Source organism: Echiichthys vipera (assembly GCF_963691815.1).
Source record: "Echiichthys vipera genome assembly, chromosome: 23".
NCBI lineage: Eukaryota > Metazoa > Chordata > Actinopteri > Perciformes > Trachinidae > Echiichthys > Echiichthys vipera.
In genome coordinates this window covers 5,177,733-5,198,322 of record NC_139848.1, presented here as the reverse complement: position 1 = coordinate 5,198,322, position 20,590 = coordinate 5,177,733, and the positions used below count along the sequence as shown (strand labels likewise).

Sequence of the window (20,590 nt, the reverse complement as noted above, 5' to 3'; positions counted from 1 at the left end):
CTAAAGGAAACAAAAGTTTGGTTTCTCTGTTGATCAATGGACATTGTCCCTGACAAACCAATAACTGAAATTAAGTGTATTGATATGCTTCACACACATTTCTAAGAAAATACTGTACTTGGCAACTGGACTGTTTCTTAACACAGCAGAGTTTAGTGTCCATCAACAGCAGGGAGCGTCCAAAATAAACCAAAAGGAATTTCTGCAGATTCATGTTGCTCTTAAATCACGGTTTTGAATATTCAAAGGGCCGGGCAGCATTCCTCCTGCTACTCACCGCTATGAATCCGGAGGTGTTCCTTCAGATGGTGCTTGTATTTGAAGGCCTTGCCACACTCGGTGCATTTGAACTTGCGGTTGCCGGCCGCTTGGTTGAGCAGTTGGTGCTGTGAGAGAAACAGGGAAACAGAGAAAGAGAGAGGTCCTCGTTGAAAACATGCACAAACATCACAGGGGTGAGAGTTCAGTAAATAATCACAATTGGTCGGCATGACAACGAGCAACAAGCCAAACGGCTCCTGTTGCCTTGAAGCAGCGTGGCTTTCTCCTCCCGCCTCTGTGGGGCGACTACAGGCAGCGGTGGTGATAACACACAGAAGAGAATCGCATACCTTTTAATTTCCTGGCTCCTCAGCTAAAGGAGGCATGCCTTTAGAATTTGGCAGACCAGAAAATAGAATAAATGAAAAGAGTCTTTTAAGAGCGTTTCTCCTTCATTAGAAGCGCAGATCTGATCTACTTTTTCATTAATTTGGGCCTAATCAGTGTGAGAGCTCTTTCACCCTGCATACCTGTATTCACACCATCTGAATTACAATTTGTACTTCATCACAACACTTTCAATCGTCTTACAGTAATTGGGTCTTTTCCTTTAAAAACCTTGCATGTCTCTAATAATCTTAAGATACAGAAGAGAGTGTTTAGGCTCGGCCTTGATTCGCTCTTCAAAGGTAAGATCAGTTGCGATCCGTCAAATTTGCAATTCAAACAAGGCCCGTTCTCCACGAATAGAAAAAAAATCCAAAATATAATACCGAGCGACAACAACACTGGGTGTGTAAACCTGGCTCGTCACTCACAAGAAATGAATTCCAAGTGGGAGTTGAGAAAGTTAAATGGTTGGTAAATAAAGAAAAAGACACATATTCTCTGAGCTCGCTAGGGGGAAAAACACAGCGACTCCCTCCTCCCAGTTCAGCCTTGACAAATGCTGGGGTGTGTGCTGACTCTACCCACATTCCTGGGGAGACAGATGGTGGCGCACAGGACACTGGGAGGACTAGGAGGAATTGTTCAAACAGCCCCAACCTTCAAAGATCAAGCAGGGAGAGTTGGGGGCCCCGCCAAGCGCCGGAGAGGGACCCCACCGCTCGTATGTTGCTGAGTTGCATAAACAAACAGCAACAGCTGCTTCGGTGCCTCCGCCCCCACCACCATCCCCTTATTTCCCCCTGAGGACCCCTGCCCGGTAAAGTTTAGTCTCACCACCACTGCTAATAAGACACAATCGCTCTGCGCTCTTAATTGTGAATGGCACCAGCAAAATGCTCCATCCCTGCTTCGTGGCTCGCTGTCGGTGCGAACGCCACCTCTGCTGGTTGTGGGCGGGGACCTGACTGGATGTTTGCATATGTATAACCTCTAATTAGTCATATTTCAGCTAATTGCTTAAGAGGAGGAGGAGTATTAAGGCTTGTAAACATACGAGACAGAAGAGCAGAGCACATGTTTACCTATCAGAACATTATTCTTTATGTTAATGTGATTGCTCCTGCGCCCTCGTGAGTTCGCTGTTAATTGCCAAACGTACACACAAATACATGTGTCCTAAAGACGTCGCAGAAGAAGAAATGATGTTAAGTTAGTAGTGAATAAGAAATCAACTGAAAAGACAAAGAAAAGAGCGCCACTCACAGAAAATCTAACTGCATCCACAAAAACAAGTAAGACATCACCTCCATCTCGTCTGGGGGATTACCTCCTAAACAATCCAGCTCATTTACAAATCAAGATCACGGGCGCGGTGGAAGGACTTGTGTGAATAGGAGTCTTTGGCCATTGACTCTACTCTGGAGGGGAGTAGCAACAGCATTGTAATATGAGGATTGGGACAGCGGCTCACTCGGCCGGCCCATCTGCTCACGTTGACACCCAGCTGGTAGATCAGGTGAAAGAGCTGGCTGCTGACATCTGATCAAATCAGCCACAGTCTGAGCCTGTCATTCTCGCTTCAGAGAGCACAACACAACACCCACGACCTGGGACCGAACACCGCAGAGCATCAGCATACATGAGATCATCTGTGGCTGGCTGAGTGGCTCATCTACTGTACTCTACTGGAGAAGGTTTAGGAGATTATTTGATATGTTTCTCCTTTTCCAAAGGGTGCAGACACAACCTATGTATTAATGTTGTAGTTAACAAACAACCTGGAGTCATAACGTAACATCTTGATCACATTTTGACCTTTTTTCTGGAGGTTTTCAATTAATTTTTCATTTTTTAGGGCTTTGAATATCAGCTTCAAGGGGCAACAATAGCTTATCCGTGCTACATTACAGTGTCTAAATCACCAATTACATTTAGAGATTAACTTGAGGCCTTTGCATTTAAAAAAAACTCAAATTCTTCACTTGTAAAAATTCTCCAAAGCAAAATACAGACTTCATCTACTTTCAAATTTACTGCTTAATTTTAGTTCGCTGAGATGTTGTAATTATCCCCCGATGTACAAAAACTCTGTAAGCATGCAATTTTTTTTGCGACAATCTATCTCACCCCACATCTTCAACTTAAAGCTGACAAGCAAGTTAAACACCCGTGACTGCTGGATGTGTTTTCACCTCGCAGGACTTTAAGGTGATTCATGCTAACTGCCAGCAGATTCACATTATATTTCAGTCATATAGGAAATAAATCGCAGGAGAAAATTCAAGTATACACAGATGTTTATGCAGTGCATGAAATTAGAAGTGGGGGGAGGAAGGGGGTGCGGAGGGTTGATGGAGTAGGACGACTGCAGGCTGCAGAAGAACATTAAAGGCCAGGAGTGAAGTGAAGTTAAGGAGCTGATAAAAATTTCCAAATTGGAAATTCACACAATCATTCGATCGTGAACACGAGACTGGAAAATTATATCAGGGAGGGCCATCAAAAAACCATTTAGGGCCTCAATTAAAGTTATAACCATTAAAGGATCTGCATCTTCAAAATGCCATGAAAAATTAATAATGATTGCCAATCAGAAAAAATGATCTCTCTTCTCTAAGGGATCAGAGCACATTAGAAATCAAATGAAACAGGGGACAGGAAGAGGAGGCGGAGGAGGAATAGAACGAGAAGTGAAGGAGAAAGAAGGAAAAATGAAAAGCCCCCTAACCTGATCCCTTGCAGGCTTGTGTGTGGCCATATGCCGCTCGAGCTGAGTGCGGTAAGCAAACGTGTAGTTGCACAGGGGGCAGGCGAAGTTCTCCTCGTTCTTCTCATGGCGGTACTTGATGTGCTCCTTCAGCGATGTCAAACGCTTGTAGCCCCGGTCGCAGTAGGGGCAGGTCAACAGTTGGGCGAAGGCATCTGGCGTTCCAGGTGGCAGGTCTGCACAGGAGACAGCGGGAGGAGGGTGGGGGTTGGGGTGGGGGGGGGGTGGGGGGGGGGGGAGTAAGGGAAAGCGGGCCAAAAGGTCAGCAAATCAATGGCAGCTAACGGGCGGGCTGCCCAGAGTGGTATGGGAGTTATCTCTGCAATCTGCTCCACATGAGAGCCACAGTGTCAGGCTGGCATCCGCTGCACTGCGAACTCCCCCCGACTCCTCACACACACACACACACACAGACACACACACACACACACCCACGCACGCACGCACGCAGACACCCACACATGTACTCTGTCTCAGTTTCCTTGACAAACAGGCACATTACACACACATGTATGTACACAAACATCAGAACATACCTTCCTAATTGCCCTAAAGAGCCTCACGTTTTAATGCCATTCCCACTGACACGTTCATCACGTCTGCAGCATTAATCATGAGCCCACTCCGATTCAAACCCCCCACTTCTTTACCCTCCGGAGAGCTTTCAGAGGTGCACTATCTGATTTCAGGCCCCTGCCCAGCTGTTGCCTAAGACTGTAGGTAAACACCAAGGCATCCGGTGAATCTGTGGGACCAACAGCTGCCCGGTTGTGTCAGCGGGAAGAGCTGCTGCTCTGTCCAGACTCCTTTTCTATCTTTTTTTTTTTTTTAACCTCTGCTGGTAGGAGGGAGGTTAGCTGAGCAAGCATGTTCTGTGACTGCAACATGCTTCAGGAGGAGGACAGATTTTTAAAGAAAGCCAGATTTATTAAATAGAATATTTTAGAAATATTACAGAATTAAACTCTTGAGGCTTTAGTTTGAGTATGTGACATGATTTAACACACGGTAATGTGACTATTTAATGAGGAAAACATATTTCTGTGTAACTGACACATCCCTGACTTCTCTTAGGTCTCCCTGAAGAGTTGAACCAGAAGACTCTGACCTGCCCCCCCGCCCCTGACAGGATTCGTACCGTTCTCCTCTGGACCAGTGGCCTCCGGTGTGCCCAGGCGGGACAGCTCCTCTGGGGCTTCTGGGTAGATGATTGCAGTGTCGCCCCGCTGCAGGTACTCGGCGATGCTCACCACGTGACTGTCGGCGTCGTCCAACTTCCGCTTGGAGAAGAAGTCCTCGAACTCTGAAGTGCAATCGACGCTCTTGACTGAAGAAGAGGAAGAGAGAGAGAGAGAGAGAGAGGTTGGTGAAGGAGGAGACCGATACAGGGAGAGGGAGAGGGATGAATTGGATTCATTTCTCCCCCTGAGATTTGTCTCACAGAAGGATATTGGGAACATGGCGGAGGAAATGCGATGAGGACAGCCACCCTGAAACATTACAGCCGTGCTTTGGGGAGCATACATCTAAATTACTGGGTTTGTTTGTCACGCCATGTCGGCTAAAATAAGAATTGTAACTTAATCCGGCCAAAAGTCAGAGATAAACGCGCTACCATGAGCTGCTGAGGAGCAGCGTGTAAAGAAACTTCACTGACCTAATTTACTCATGACATTAAATCAGATTTTGAGTTTAGGACGGTAGAATAAAAAAGGAAACACACACACACACACACACACACACACACACACACAGACACATATACATACATACACAAGCCCGGCTTAATCAGCACCAGAGCCACGTTGCTTTGTATCGACTTTCACATATAAGGTCAATCAAAAGACTGTGGCTTTTGTTGATTCTGTGTTGAACAGATTACCGGGGCCAAACCACAAACCAGCACACACACACACACACACACACACACACACACACACACACACACACAAAAAAGACATGCTTTGCCATAGCTGAGCAGAATGTATCTTAAGCCAGCCAAAGTGCTGAGGCCACACAATGCGTTTCTCAAATTATTTCCCAGTCCCTTCTCTTCAGGGAAACTCTTAAGCTGCAGAGTAGAGATAGCTGCCTCCAAAAACAAACCAGAGCTAAAAGAAATCAGCAGCCTTCATTAGTCAAGGGGATGGCTGACTTTCAAAACACACACACACACATGCACACACACGCACGCGCGCTGTTTACATCCTGAAGAAATTCTGGGGGCTGTTTGGCTACGTCGAACCAAAATCAGAGTGACGTCTCATCAGACTTCCTCCCCTGTTAATTAGGCGTTTAGACCGTGAGCCAAGGTGAGGTTTAAAGAGCGATTTGTTCGGCCGTGATGACTTTGCGGTCCAATTTGCGAAAGGTCAAGGTAGTAGATATTTGGTTGTCAAAAATGGCACCGAAATGTCATCGGTGCCAATGGATCACTTTTGATAACGGTGATAGCATAATACACAGCGTCTCATTAGATGATGCTGGGGCTTCTGAACATGGCTAATTGAGAGAGGCTGAGTGTTGAGATAATACTGATGATTTAGTGCAATCAGTTTCTGGACGTACACGTAAAAGTTCAGGGTAATGAAATGTCTATGTTCCATTCAAAGCAACCTACCCCTTATTGTTCACGCTTTTGAGCCATTCTGGGTGGAAAATATAAATGTAAAATGTGTCTTTAAGGAGAGACGAGCAACTTTTCTTGCAGTGAAGGAGGAAATCACCTGGATCAAAGTACGCTTTGGCACGGGGACGTGATCAAACTGCTCATGTCTTTAAATGGAATCACATGTCATCTGGTGGCAGCAGGGAGCTCCCACAGTTGTGCCACAGTATTGTTTCCAAAACTACTTTGAGCTTTTGAAAATGGAAAACATTTGCTGTGCTCGAATTGTCAGAACAGAGAGAGAAAACACCAGAAAGTAATAGTAATTAAATCTGAAGGGAGGGTTTTGAGACAGGGCTGCGTGGCGTTCTGTGGGGCGACTTTGGTTTACCATAACAGTGTCCGGAGCCAATTGTCAGGGTGGCGGGGATGATATCATAGAAGGGAGGGGTGTGTGGCTGCAAATCAGCTTTGGTGGCTTAATGAAAAATGGCAGGTAGGATTCAGTTGCACCAGGAGTCGGGCAACAGGACACAAACACAGACTTAGGCTCACTTAGCTCCGAAAAAAAGCTCCAGGACTCAGAGGCTGTTCGTGTCCATGCATTTGGACGTGAAGTATTTAAATATTAATGACGCTGTTGGACTTATAACTGCTTTAAAATTAGAGAGACGCCATAGTTTTAAAGGTTTCTGGCACTCTACTACGACAGGAAAGACAATCGAAGATCATATCCATGTGACTTTCCTTTGCAAACCCTAAAGGCTCTGAAAAAACTGCAGACTTGAGCAACACATGACGAGATGTTGCAAGGAGACGTTACTTCGTTCTAAGAGGTACCGAGCCAAGAACAAGAAACATCCTCACTTAACTCACCTGTACCGTTTCCAACTGCCTGCAGAGTGGTGTCAGGCCCCAGGGTGTCAAAATCATCCTTTATTTCATCTGCACAGAAACACAGAAGAAGAGAAAAGGGGGGTGGGGGGTGAGTACCTCGTGCATCATGCAAACCAACAAATGCTGACAATGAGGCCTTTAAGAAGAAGGTATGGAGAAAGCAATAAAGGCACCGCTGTGCATCGCAGCGCGCCGCGCCTTTGTTCAGCATGCTTAATGAATGCTATCATCTGGGCCAGACAGTGACTTATTTACCTTTAACATGACAACAAGCGGAGGGGGAGGCGACGGAAGCTTCAATCGCCAAACAGAGCGATTAAATACAACACAGCACATCCACCTGAGCAATCACAGAGCTCCAGCCAACACGCAGGCTGAGCTTATTACTCCCTGGCTGTGACGCTGCTGCAATCCTCTGCATGCAGGATCACGCTTGTTTTATCACATGTCGTTTGGTGGATGCTTTTCTCCGAAGCTGCTTGGAGCTGTATTGTGAGCGCGCACATTTTTTTGATTTTTTTTTTGAAGACCACAAATTAAGAGTTGTAGTTGCACAAACATTTCTCAGGGGCATAAATAACCTCATTGGTTGGGGTAAACCTCAGGTGGGCGGGGACAAAGAATTAGTGTTTCTCTGGTAAAGTATATTAGACATTGTTAAATCTGGGATGCATTTGTTTGAGAACCACCGATCGAGATGCCTAGACGTCTTTTTTTAATCAGCGGTGCCCCCACGGCCCTGTCACATGAACTCACGTACTCCTTCATCAGTTACCATTATATGTTCCACATGTACAACACTATGCATTATATAAAGGCATTTAATGTTAATTGTTTCGTATAACTGAACTGTCAATATTTAGCTTGTTTTGGATCATACTGCTTTAAGCTAGCTAACTATTTCAACCATCTATCCATTACTTCAGCTTACCATGTGACTGTTTCTTTTCTATCTGAGCATTTTGGACATTTTGACACACTGAGATTTACATCAACACACTGAGATTTACATCAACCAGTCAGGTTATTTCTGCCTCCTGGCTCTGAGAAATGTTTGAATAAGTAACCCTCCAGGAGCCTTGGTTTAAACATAACAGGTTCTTACTGCCAATCAGGATAATGGCACCCGGACTGTGTAGACGGGCAGATACTGTCCTGGCACAGGTGAGGTGGCTGTAAATAAACGCCGGATTGACAGGCTCACAAACAAACCCCCCTCCTGACAAATGCATCCCTCCACGGTCGACAGGAGGACACTGACTGGACAATCAGCTTAAGAAGTCCCTGGTCCCTCCTTCCTGCCTCGTCTGTAAAAATTAAATCAAGGTGCTTCCGAGAACACGGGAGCTTTGTGTTAAAAAAAAAACCTGCATTGTGTGCCTAACGCATCTGTTCCTGCTCTGCTGCTCCTGCAGGAATGATACAAGTGTAGCATTGTGAAGACTTTTTTTTCTTTTACACGCCACAGCGGGATCTGATGTCTCTGACTCTCCCTTAGCTATTAAACAAAGATGAGCGCCTACATTACAGAGATATGGCTGAGATATTACAGGAAAAGGTGGTGGGTGTATTGTTTATAATAATGTTATCCTGCTACACAAAAGCCAGAAGCAAAACATTCCTTTATTTTGAGTTGAAGACAATGGGTTTAATAGTTGTGGAATGCTTTCTGAGGCTTGCAGTTCGGGGTTTTCTTGAAATTAAAGATTTGGCTTCTGCGGTGAAATGATAAATACCCCTGTCAATGGCTTCACAGATTAATGACAGACTCTTCTGCAGGAGTATGTCCTAGTTTAACTTTCCCCTCACAAGCTTTTTTTTCACTCTCTTCTTTTCTGTACATTTGATTGCACGTCTGCCAAACAGCGTCCAAACCGCAGTTGCAGTATGAGAAAATGAATGGGTTTTAAACAAAATAAATTAAGATATGACAAACAAAACAGATACAAACAAAACCTCCACTGCAGATTAAAATATACCCACAAGTATCGGATATCAGCATGTATGAAAACCTCCCCCATTTCACGCTGAACACAGTCGAAACTCCCTCACATTTCTACGTCCTCGTAGGCACCGTGTTTGCTTTGGGTAATCAAATTTGGCTGCATACTTTTGGTCTGACGCAAGGGGGATGACCAGTGGGATTTACTGGCCCTCCACTCTCCCCTATTTACCTTGGAGAACTTTTGTTATCTGTGGTCTGAAGGGAGAGATGTCTGCTTCCAGCAGGAGGTAGGCTAATACCACGTACACCTCACTGCTACGGCCTCTGGGCCACAAACATACATCCATGCCAGTCCTGAGCTGCATTCAAGTGGGACAAAGTGCCATTGTGGTGACTCGGGTCCTTCTATAGTAAGAAAAGGACCACGGCTTTGTCTCTTTGGGTTTAAAAAAAAAACAAGGGAAAAAGGAGGGATTCGATTTCTTCTGGAGTCATTTATGCCACAAATATGTGCCTATTTTGGTAGTGGAAAGCATTTTGGATGAATCTATCCACTAAATGCTGGAAAAGTATGTTTTGTCAGCAGTAAATCACAGAGGACGTGAGGCAGTAAGGTACACACCTCCTTGAAGAGCGATGTTGAGGTTTGAGAGTCGCCTCTGGACTCAGGAGGAGTCTGGAATACCTTGGCCAGACCGTAATTCCACCTATTTTCATAGCAGCTCTGATGCTGTTTATTTTGAAAACATTCCTATTTTTATGGCCGGTCACCGCAGTCGTAGGCACTTTAAAGTTCTGTCTTTGTGCGCTTGGCCTCATTCATCCAGAATCTGTCTATAGGCACACAATAGCTTCACAATCCAAGACACAAAAGCGTGATTTGATTAAAACAGAACGCAGATGCCATCTCTGATGCTACACTGACGCTGTTAATAGCAGATATTTTGTGTCAGTGTTCCACCCTCTTCACATTTAAGCATTTACAGCCAAAGAATACAGTGTTTTTTTTATTCTTGGCAGGGTGGAGAAGCATCTGAAACACTGCACTTAGTGTAAAACGTGGGAAACTCTTGGATGCACAAGGTGTTTAAATGGTTAATGAATCACTCCAGAACTTGATACATGTGCAAAGACAACAAGAACCACTGTTTGATCAAAAACAGAAGACAACACTTGGCAAAAAACGTCACAAAACACAACTTTTTTTTGAGGATGCAGCGTTTCTCCAGCCTGTGACTGCTGCCGTGTTCAGTCAGAAACCCTCCTGACACGCTGGAGAGGAGTTTCAAAGGAGCAGAGGGAGAACGCAGGTGATTTATTTGAAAATGTCTGTCAATGATAATGATGTCATGCTTTCCAGCACATTGCGTCCAGCCTCACTGTGGGATGAAGGAATGTCAAGGACAACGCCAGGCACAAGACTCTGATTGTGCCCTGGAATCAGAAGAGGCTCGGCGATAAAACTTCCTTTCTTTTTGGCTTTCTTTCTTTCTTACTTACATGCTACAGTTACGTCTCAGACAATCTGCTAAAGGCTCTTTAAAGCAGAGGGTCCTTTTTGTGTCTTTAAGCGACGTTTGTCCACAATTTTTACTGCACTTCCCAAACTTGTGAAGACATTACATTCACTTTAAAAACTCACGATAGGGGAGTGACGACCAAATCAGTCAGAGTAGAAAGGAGGGGGGTGCTAACTTATCTCAGGCTTAAGTTATGTGCTGAGGTATCACTGTAGACACTTAGGCACCGCGGAGGAAAAAAAAAAACAGGCTGGGAAACACAGCACCCGCAAGATTGGGAAAGAGACTCCCAAACGCTCTAATGAACTTGACTTGCTCTCCGAAATATGTCAGACACTTTATCACACAAGAAGCATATTATCTGGGAATTGCAACATAGTTGAATTACAGACATTATGGCACCGCGGGTCTTTATCAAATAAACAATTACCGTATGCAACGACAGCTTGTTTATCCTTTATCTTGATTTATTTACCAAACTGTCTTTCCTTTCTCCCCTCCTGATGGAGCCAATACGAACTGTTATTTATGTTGATACCCACTAAGTTTTTTCATCTCTAATAAATGTGCAATTTTCCCCCATATTAAAATTTAAGAGTGCCGAATGTTCCTGGTTTTTGCGGCAGTGTGCACAGCTAGTTCATTAGCAGAAATGAATAGCGGAGCCCGGCTCATTTAAATTGGCTGTCTTACATGACTTCTCGCCATACTCTGTTCCTGTCACATGCTTCCAAGAATCATTGACTCTTATTATACATGTAAATGGCTATCATAAAAATAAAAATTTCATTTAAGATTGTTAATGACTTTTCGCAGCAGTCTGGCTTCCTTTAATGATTATACCCTGCCCCCTAATTAAAAGTATTTATCTTTCAAGCATCCGTGACTGGGGCCTCTGCAATCTGAGTTGTTCAACAAAAGACGATAAGTCAGTCAAGTTGGGGAAGGTATCACCTGCCTGGGATTAAGCAGCTCGTTAGGGAGGAGGTATTGCACGACACCAGCCACCGTTGGAGGTTGTTGAAATACCTTAAACACTGATACACACTGAGTAAAAGTGGCTTCGCATGTCTCGACTCTCCTGCAGAATCTGCACACCACATTCCCGAGTCCTGCTCATTTTCTGCAGCTCGCAGGCTTTTTCTTGTGAGGTTATACATTACTGTAAATAGTTTCTGTTGTTTGGCTCAGAGCAGGACTTTTCTCTAAGCATGAACCAAATGCTCTCTGTTGCTCGCAGAGAAACTGTTTATCACGTCTGTCTTTTGAGGGAGCATCATCGAGGCTTCGCTGTCAGACCTGGCTCAAGCAGTGTTTGCAGAGCGCTTCGTGGGGTTTGTTTAAGTCTACTCGGGCACCAGATGGGTGGGGTTTACAGCATAAGACGATAGCACCGATGCCAGGATGTGCACACATTCCCTGTACAGTGTCTGGAAGTCAGCTTAGTAGTGGCTGTTTGATTGACAGCTCACCTGAACCCCAAACATCTGGTTGTGTTGGAAAATCAAGGTTATTCTGGAGCTGCATGGCATGGTGCCTCGACGGACTCGTTCACCCCTTCATTTTGTGCTTTCTGGTTTCTTAGATAGCATACATCACATTCAGAACATGCTTTTACATATGTTCTCTTTGTCATGAAGCAGAATAATCTGACTGGTTAAGAACCTCAACGGTCGATCCAGTGGAAAGTCCAAATGTAAAAATAACAAGAAATCATCAGTTTGCCCTTTAGCAAATTTATAGTTTGGAAATGTGCTCTTCTGCGACTCCTCCTACTGAGGTTCACCTCAACCAATGAGATTAAGTCCATCTGATTCCAGACACTCACCAGTACCGTCGACCGAGGCACTCAGCATGTCGTTGTCAGGCCAGATGTGCTCCACACCGCTGTCCCGCATTTCGTCGTCCTCCTCTTCCTTGGTCAGCAGGCCGTGGCTCTCGTCGCGTGGCGAGGCCTCCAGGTTGTTGATGCTGGCCGGGCTTCCCGTGCCGTTGATCAGGGGGTCTTCCTCGGACACCGGCAGCTTGTCGTCCTCCTCCGTCTCTGAGCCCGTCTCCACTACATTCTCATAGTTCAGAGCTGTGACAGACAGAGAGAAAGAGGAAGGTCAGTACGGGAATGCAGAGAAATAGTGTTGGACATGTTGATATGAGCGAGGGACGGGATGGAGTTACCATAATCATTATGAACTACTCATACAAATCAAGTTATAACGTTTGATCTTAAGTTATTCACATTTGTAAGCATGTTGATCCTGTCCCTCATATCTGAGTTGATTGAGGAACAGAGGCATAAACTACTTTCAAACTTGTCAAACTGCTTTAAAACGGTGTCAGCTGAGTGATTCAACCCCAAACATAAATGACAGAGGAATGTGAAAAGGGATTTTGACTTGTTTTGGAAATTGAGGTTTGTTCTCAGATTAAAAAGGTCAACCCACATCAATGCTCCGTCCAAGGCGTAGGCGCTCTTTTTTTTTTTGTGGGTTACACCCCAATTACAGCATCGGCGACTGGAATCTGTGACTGAACCGCAGCGGTGGGCAGACAGCTGTCGAGGAGATGTGAGCCAAAATAGCCACTAATTCTCAGTCCTGCTCACATGCCTCGGATGCCAACGAGCTGCACCTTTCAGGACAGCTCTGCTCCGGAGCATACCCGCCACGTTTGAAATGCTCCGCATAGCACATGCAATATTACAAATGCCATTACTATGCATACAAAAGGCTTAACGTATATTAATTTACATTATTTATCACATGTACCACTCAGATGTCTTTACATTTACATAAATATAAATGTTTCTGAACATATGAAAATATAGAGACAGCACACACACACACACACACAACTCGCTTGGTTCCACGACACTCAGGTCCCAGACATATGCCTGCTTTTCTTAAAATAGACAGGCTGTAAATAAGGGCGGTGAACTCAACCAAAGGTGGCTCACCTGCAAATTAGCCACCAGCATCGGCAGGTTGTGGCAGAAAAGGATGCCAGAGGACTTATTGGAGTGCAGATGGAGCACTAGGCGAGCCAGGAGCATGGCATCACATGGGATACACCTCATTGGCAGCTTGTACAAGAATGTTCTGCGGTAAGCGACATTCATGGGCGGACCCCGAACTTCGAGCCATCATAGTGAAGAGGTGGAGGCTGTTTTAATGTGCTTTGGGTGGATTTATGTTTCTGAATAATAAAAAAACCTGGAGCTCATAAGTCTTAGGTGGAAATCAACACATTTATATCTAATAAATAGTGTATAAAACGCCAAACGCCTCGCATTGCTTAATCGTAGCATTGTATGTGTCCCTGCCTCTTGAACTTTCCCAGAATCAAGAGCGCCAACCAAATGAAGTCCGTGCATGACATTTCTGAAGACGTTATACATATCAAAAGATAAGCCTCCCCACTCCTCGTCCTCACACGTTTCCATACGATTGACTGGTCTGCACTTGCCTTCAGCGAACAACTGCACAACAGGTGCAAATTAAAATGAAAACAGGGCTTTCAAACGTGGGAGGGGAGGCAGGGAGGCAGGGTGGGAGGAGGGTGGCAGGCAGGCCGGCAGCAGGGGGGAGGAGGGGGAGGAGGGTGGGAGTGCGGTGACCTGCTACGAATACCAATCGACGGAAGAAACAAAACCTTTTCAAGAGGTGTGATCACAAGGGTTTAGGCAAGTTCAGACTCAGTAATGCTCCTTGGAGATGACAAAAAAGGCAACGCAGGCTGGAGACCCAGGAATGGAGAGAATTTCTGGGTGGTCCACATCAACCACGGTACAATTCATATTGTGTCTTTATTTGAAATAGTTTATTTCAAAGGGGTCGCCTTTACCTGTTTAACTGAACATCACGGTGACTGAAACACTTCAAAGTTGGTCAAACTTGGGAATCTCTAAACTCGACGTCCTGTTAAAACATTTTGAGGCCCGTCACCCCTGAGGTTTTGAACTTTCCTTAGCAATGTCCCATCAGCTCTGTGTCCCCCAGCTTCCCGAGGAGGGGGCTGGTAGAACAAAAGGCCAAGAGGCTTGGGAAGCTATCAACCCGTCGCTGTGAACCTGATCTCTGGATGCAGATTCAATGACGGCGGAGCAGGGGCTGGCTGAATGAAATTATCTAAGGCTGGACAGGTTTTAAAGGGCCTATTCTTCCTCCATAAAAGGAGCGAGGGAGCTTCTTTTTGTTTAGCGACACATCCACCGCAGCAACACACACCATTTTGACTTCAATACTCCCACATAGGGGACGAGGGAGCGCAGCATTGTGGACCTTCTGCTTCAAACTTTTCAGGGCATGATTGAGAATTAAGGTCTTCAAAGTAAATCCCGGAGAAGCAAAGCGGAGTTTTCATGTTTTCCGTCTCCTTTTTTTCACTGCGATCTCTCGTGATGTCTTGTTCTCAAAGTTTTCTGAACAAATTCAAGCGCGGGGGCGTTGAACTGTCTCTGAAAGCTACAGTAGATCTCTACAATCTTCTTCCAAACGTCAGCTGTCTCCTCCGCATTCAATGTATACCTCCAAGAAGGCGAAATGACAGCGGGGTGCTTGTCAAGTCAAATGCGTAGTATTAACATCAAGAAAGCCGCCATTGTTTAGGTGCCACCGCTGACAAGAGCCTCTCCCTCGCCGAGCATGAAGCATCTATTGGTATTGTGTCACGCAACAAAGTAATTCTAACCTACTAATATTTCGCAGGCAGTAATTTTGCCCCCCCCTTCCCACTGAACCTCACTCTTAATCAGCCTTTTGTGTTGCTGAGGAGAGAGAGAGAGAGAGAGACAAAGAAAAGATAATGTTTACTTCTCAACCGCCTCTCCTCTACTCTCCTTTTCTTACCTTAAGTGTCATCCTCAACAAAAGCAATTACGGCAGACGCTTCACAAACTCTCGCTACCTGTTTGATATTGCTTTCTTCTCTCTTCTCTTTCTTTTTTCAGGTAAATAAAAAGAGCCTCTTTGACTTGAGCTTTGCAGATAATTAAAATGACACATGTAGCAGCGCAATTCTTGTTTAATATGGGGTTTTAAACTATCTGACATAACCCTTTCACAGGCCTGGCATTATTCTGTCACTCACAAACAAAGCGTAGCGGACAGTAATATCTTATATTGATTAGGAAGGCTAGAAGCATCAGCAGTGACAGCCCGTGAGAGACCCAGGGAGCACGGGAGAGAGTCTTTAAAATCTCATCATTTCTTTGATGAAGATAAATAAAGAAGAAGAAGAAGGAGAAAAAACAATGGCATAGGCAATACTTCAGCTGTGGCGCTTGAATTCTGCAGATACTGAAAGTCAGTGGAATTAATTTAGTGCCGGGAAACAAACTCCAAATCTGAAATGATTGTATTTACAAAGCGTCAGGTCTGACAGCAAACAAATGACTTCAGTAATCAAAAACGCCTTTAATGTTGGAGCCGACTCCTGTGAAACCCAGAGAGAACTCACTCCGCGTGTGCTTTTGACAACAGTTGTCTGACCACATGCTGCATTCAAAGACACCCAAAGTCACTCGTAGGGATATGCGGCCACCAACTTGCTCCATTTGATGTTGACCTCGTGCACGTGTTTGTTGAAAACGCTGTACGTATGGTGTATGCGTGGAATTTCTTTCAAGCCCAGAGTGCGTGACAAATTAAAATGAGCTTTTGTTCCCATTTGTTGTGAGTCTTTGATTAAATAATTTACTTTTAGGTCTTCTAGAGATGATGATTGTTTGCTCAGATATCTGAAATGTGAAGATATTCAGTGATGATTGAACTGACTTAGCAGCTAGAGAGGGAGGTGAAGGAGGCCTTAAGGTATTAAAGTATGACTTTTACAGGGAAATGAGCACTTTTTCCAATTTGCAAAACATTTTAGCTTTAAAATCTACAGCTCTACAACTGCGAAAGCCAAGTTCAGAGGTGTTACACCTGCACTCTGTCGAGGAAAAGCATTTGACAGTGCTAACAGGTATAATCACATTCAGTTAACGATCCCAAAGTAGTCATGCAGCGCCCAGAGGAGGCTGCACTAAAAGCCCTTCCTGCTCCGGTCTCAGAGCCAGAGAGAAAGAGAGTTCTCTGTGTTCAGCAGGCCAACGGTGGAGGTGATCGCTGCAGGGGAATGACTAACACCCACGTTCACGCTCTCACGCTAACCCCGGCTGACTTTTTAGTCGAGTGTCGGGGCTTAGCTCCAGGTGACACGCTCGGCCTCCTACGCCGATAATGAGCCGGGACATTCTCCCTATTGGACGATAACTGCTCACGCTCGCTCCCTGTCTCATGAATGTGAGCCAAGCAGATCACCTGGATGGCTGCGAGGGAGATGGGGAAGCAGGAGCTCTGTTAGTCATTGTGTGTGTCTGTGGGAGGGCATTAAGGTGGAAGCGAGGTCGCTGCCTTGTGGCTACGGCCAGCGGTAGTAGATTCTCATGATGACCTTTTGTCTGCCATTGTTCCTGTTTGCAACAGTTTAAACACTTCCACGGGTAAGTCTAGCTCCGGTCTGTGGAAACCTCACACCTACAGGCACACAGCTTTTACATGAACTACTCATTATTCTGCATTTTTGCACGGTATCTTTCTGTGACCATTTTAAATTCAAATTTCCTTCTATACTTGCTAAAATAAGGTACTAATATTACTAATAATAATGATAATTAGGTCCTTTGATTGGAAATTGAGACAAAAACAACATTTATTTTACAGATACTTTTATTTTTTTATAAGAGAAAATAAAATTCAGATTAAGCTAAAGGGTCTGACAGCTGAAATCACTAAATTAACTTTATTTTAAAGCTGTTTGATCAAACTTTTTAAAGATTATACGTCTCCTATCTCCAAAATAATCCTCAGGTAATGATTTTCCCTCAAACAGCTAGAGCTGTCCAGAAGTGAACTCAAATCCAAGTCACGTCAGACAAAAGAATAGCTGACATGTTTGGATATTTTGTGCTATCTTGTCTCAGTATAATGGTGCGATCAAGCACAAGGGGCAAATCAGGGCCAAGTCGGTGAAAGGACGGTGGCAGAGGGCAAACAAAAGCCCTGAAAAGAGACAGAGAGAGTGAGGGGTGAGGGCCAGGGAGGGGAGGGAGCGACTTGGGAGAGACGATGAATGGTGAAAACTCAGTGAAGTGTAAACGCAACTTGGGAGTGTGTGTTTGTCTGTCTGGGCAGTGTGTGTGTGTGTGTGTGTGTGTGTGTGTGTGTGTGTGTGTGCGTGCGTATATATATATAGAGAGGGGGAGGGGTGTCGCTGAAAAATGAAGTGAGTGTGTTTGACTGATAGGAGTTGTTGGGGACAAAACTGTTTTACAATTTAGGGATTTAAGATATTGTGAAATTAAGAGCAGATGCCAGAACGTTGAACAGCACCGTACGTCTCTCTGCAAGCATCGATACGGGTCGAATAACCCAAACCAATACGTTTACAGTATACGGCAGTCAATCTGACAATCGCAAGTATACAAAAGTATACCCCCTCTACCTGCTTGGACATTTCTAACCATATATGACACCAAAGCTCCCAAGTTAGACCTTAACAAATGGATTTGTTCCTCTTTAAACCACCTTAAACAAAAGGAGTTTTTGTTTAGTTCGCTGCCTTTGTGTTGATGGGGAAAATTCCAGCACGTCGCCGCGCATCCGTCGAACGGCTGCTGGGTTCTCTCCGTCAGAACCCTCACAGTAGCACTGACTCTAATTCAATTAAAGTCACATTTATTTGCCGAGGAGGCCCGAGCAACAGGCTGGGGAGGGAGAGCAAGCGGAGAAAGCTTGGAGGTTTGCTCAACAGCTCAGAGGTCCCACCTTTGCTGTGTGTTGCATGGATTCACCATCTGTGCCCCCCCCCTTTCCTCCTCCTCCCCCAGTTCACACATGTTCCTGCCTCCAACAAATGTTCGAAGTAAACCGCTCCCTCCCCCTTCTCCCCCTTCTCCCCCTCCTCGTCACACAAGCCAAAGAAGAAGAATAAAAAAAGACACACAAAAGCTTCCCCTGGCTGCCCTCAGGACTCCCAGGCCAGGAGAGTGGGAGGGCGAATCCAGAGAAGAAGAACAGAGGAGGGAAGAGGAGGAAGGGGGGAGGACGTGGGTTGGGGGGGTGAGAATCTATATTTTTTAACCCGGCTCAGGTGAGCTTCCCCTCGCCTCCTGATGTTACCCTGACACACGTCAAGCGAGTGGGGGGGTGGGGGTTAAAATTAGAAAATTTAATTTATTTGATAATTTCCCAGAATAATTAGAGTTAATATGGGTTAATTAATATGCAAATCTCTTAGCAGATGTTCGGCAGCAAGGCTGCACGCGGCTGAGGAAAAACAGCCCCCTTCTACTTTCTCCTGCCTGGTTTTGGCTGTCAGTTATTGGGCCGTAATTACTGTAACTAACCAAATACACACGCTGAGGAAAAAAAGAGAAAACGTTTGCTGGGTGAACTGCTTCCAGTTTCGCAGTCGTCGCAGGCAAAGCGGTGCATCTCACACACACACAAGAGAGACCATCGCTAATTTCCCCTCCACTATAAAGGCCCTTTTTATGCTCCGAGCTGAATGAATGCCGCCAGTGCTTTAAACTATTTCAAATTTGTAGGGCTTTGTGTGTGTGTGTGTGTGTTTGTGTGTGTGTGTGTGTGTCGGTGTATAAATGTAAATTGTAAAGAGGGAGAAGCAGCAGTAGAAGAGCACCTGCACCTGCACATTAGCAAAGAGTAATACAGCTAATACAGTGTGCGGCACGTGTTTACATGTGTGTGTGCAGCCGAATGCCATAAACATGCATATATTAATATCAGGAGCAATACTTTATTTTGTAAAAATAGCAAAAATGTTGAAGATAAAACACATTTTAGTTGCTGTTGAAGTTTTTTGTCACCGTAGTTGTGACTTTAGACTCTTTTATTCATTAAATGTAATTAATTAATATATCACATGCTGTAAAGCCCTCACTTAAAATGGACATAACATCATTATTATTTAATTTAAATGTAAACAATTAGTCAGCTGATTGACAGAAAATACCTGGCAAAGAATTTAATTTATCATTTAAGTCATTTTATGTGAGCAAACAGGTAAAATATCCAAAGGTGTTAAACATTTAGCAGATCATTTTAATACTTTTGGGGCCTTTTTCTCTATTTTCTCACATTTTAAAGACTCGATAATTGATCAATTCATTTAAAAAAACAAAAGATTCATGGATAATGCAAATAATCACTAGTTGCAGCCCTACAATGAGACATTTCTCTCATCTGGTTTGTATTCTTGTGGGGAGGAAGGAAGGGTTACCTTTAATAGAAAGATTTAATTCATGAACTCTTCCCTGGGGAGGGAGAAAAATATAAGAGCCTATCTCAGGGTACTTGCCAAGGTTCTCCTGTGGTCAGCTCTCTTCAATAATAATGTGTTTCCGATAGCAGCGACTGTATGTGTGTGTGTGTGTGTGTGTGTGTGTGTGTGTGTGAGACTGTTATCTAAATCGTTCCTTTTCCTCTACGGCCCAGAGTCTCTCTCTCCCTCTTTCTCTCTCTTCATTTCCACCTCCTCCTCCTCCTCCTGCCCAGTCTCAAAGGGACACTGTGGCTCAATGCCATGAGTCCACGCCCCGGCCTACACACACAAAACACACATGTACACACACCTACATGAGGGCCTCAGCAGCAACATGTATTCATAAATATAGACACACACACGCGCGCGCGACGAAGCGGCATGCAGAACATTTTTATAAATAGAAAGCACACGCTTTCACGCATGTAAAAAACACATACATACAGATGCACACACACAAACACACCATGTTCACGCACCCAGGTGACAGAATCTGCTGACAGTGCCTCGTATCAGGTTAGATTTTGAGGTGGAGCGCGGAGGGGGGGTGTCATATTGATAGTCGCAGACTCCCGTTATCAGGTCTGACTGCTTAATACTGGAACCAGGCTTCCTGTGTGTGTGTGTGTGTGTGTGTGTGTGTGTGTGTGTGTGTGTGTGTGTGTGTGTGTGTGTGTGTGTGTGTGTGTGTGTGTGTGTGTGTGTGTGTGTGTGTGTGTGTGTGTGTGTGTTTGAAGGCCCCGTGAGAGCCGGTGTGGCCTGGCAGTACTTTGTGTGCAGCGCCACCATGATAACACATCTGCTTTGGGTTCATCTGTTTATGAATCACTCTTATCTGCCCTGGAAGTGCTACACCGCTCCTCTGTGTGCGCATTTAT

At 44.9% G+C, this 20,590-nt stretch overlaps 1 protein-coding gene across 2 annotated transcripts in view; it reads right to left on the bottom strand.

Moving 5' to 3' along the window:
* The window catches only part of zeb2b (zinc finger E-box binding homeobox 2b), an 83,790-nt gene that overhangs the window by 9,519 nt on the left and 53,681 nt on the right, over nt 1-20,590 (bottom strand). For both annotated transcript variants that reach the window (XM_083938264.1, XM_083938265.1), the window contains exons 3-7: nt 12,217-12,468; nt 6,903-6,971; nt 4,557-4,745; nt 3,380-3,594; nt 278-386 (exon numbers count right to left, since the gene is read on the bottom strand). In XM_083938264.1, the coding sequence (XP_083794390.1) occupies nt 278-386; nt 3,380-3,594; nt 4,557-4,745; nt 6,903-6,971; nt 12,217-12,468 (834 nt within the window). The remainder of the gene's footprint in view (nt 1-277; nt 387-3,379; nt 3,595-4,556; nt 4,746-6,902; nt 6,972-12,216; nt 12,469-20,590) is intronic.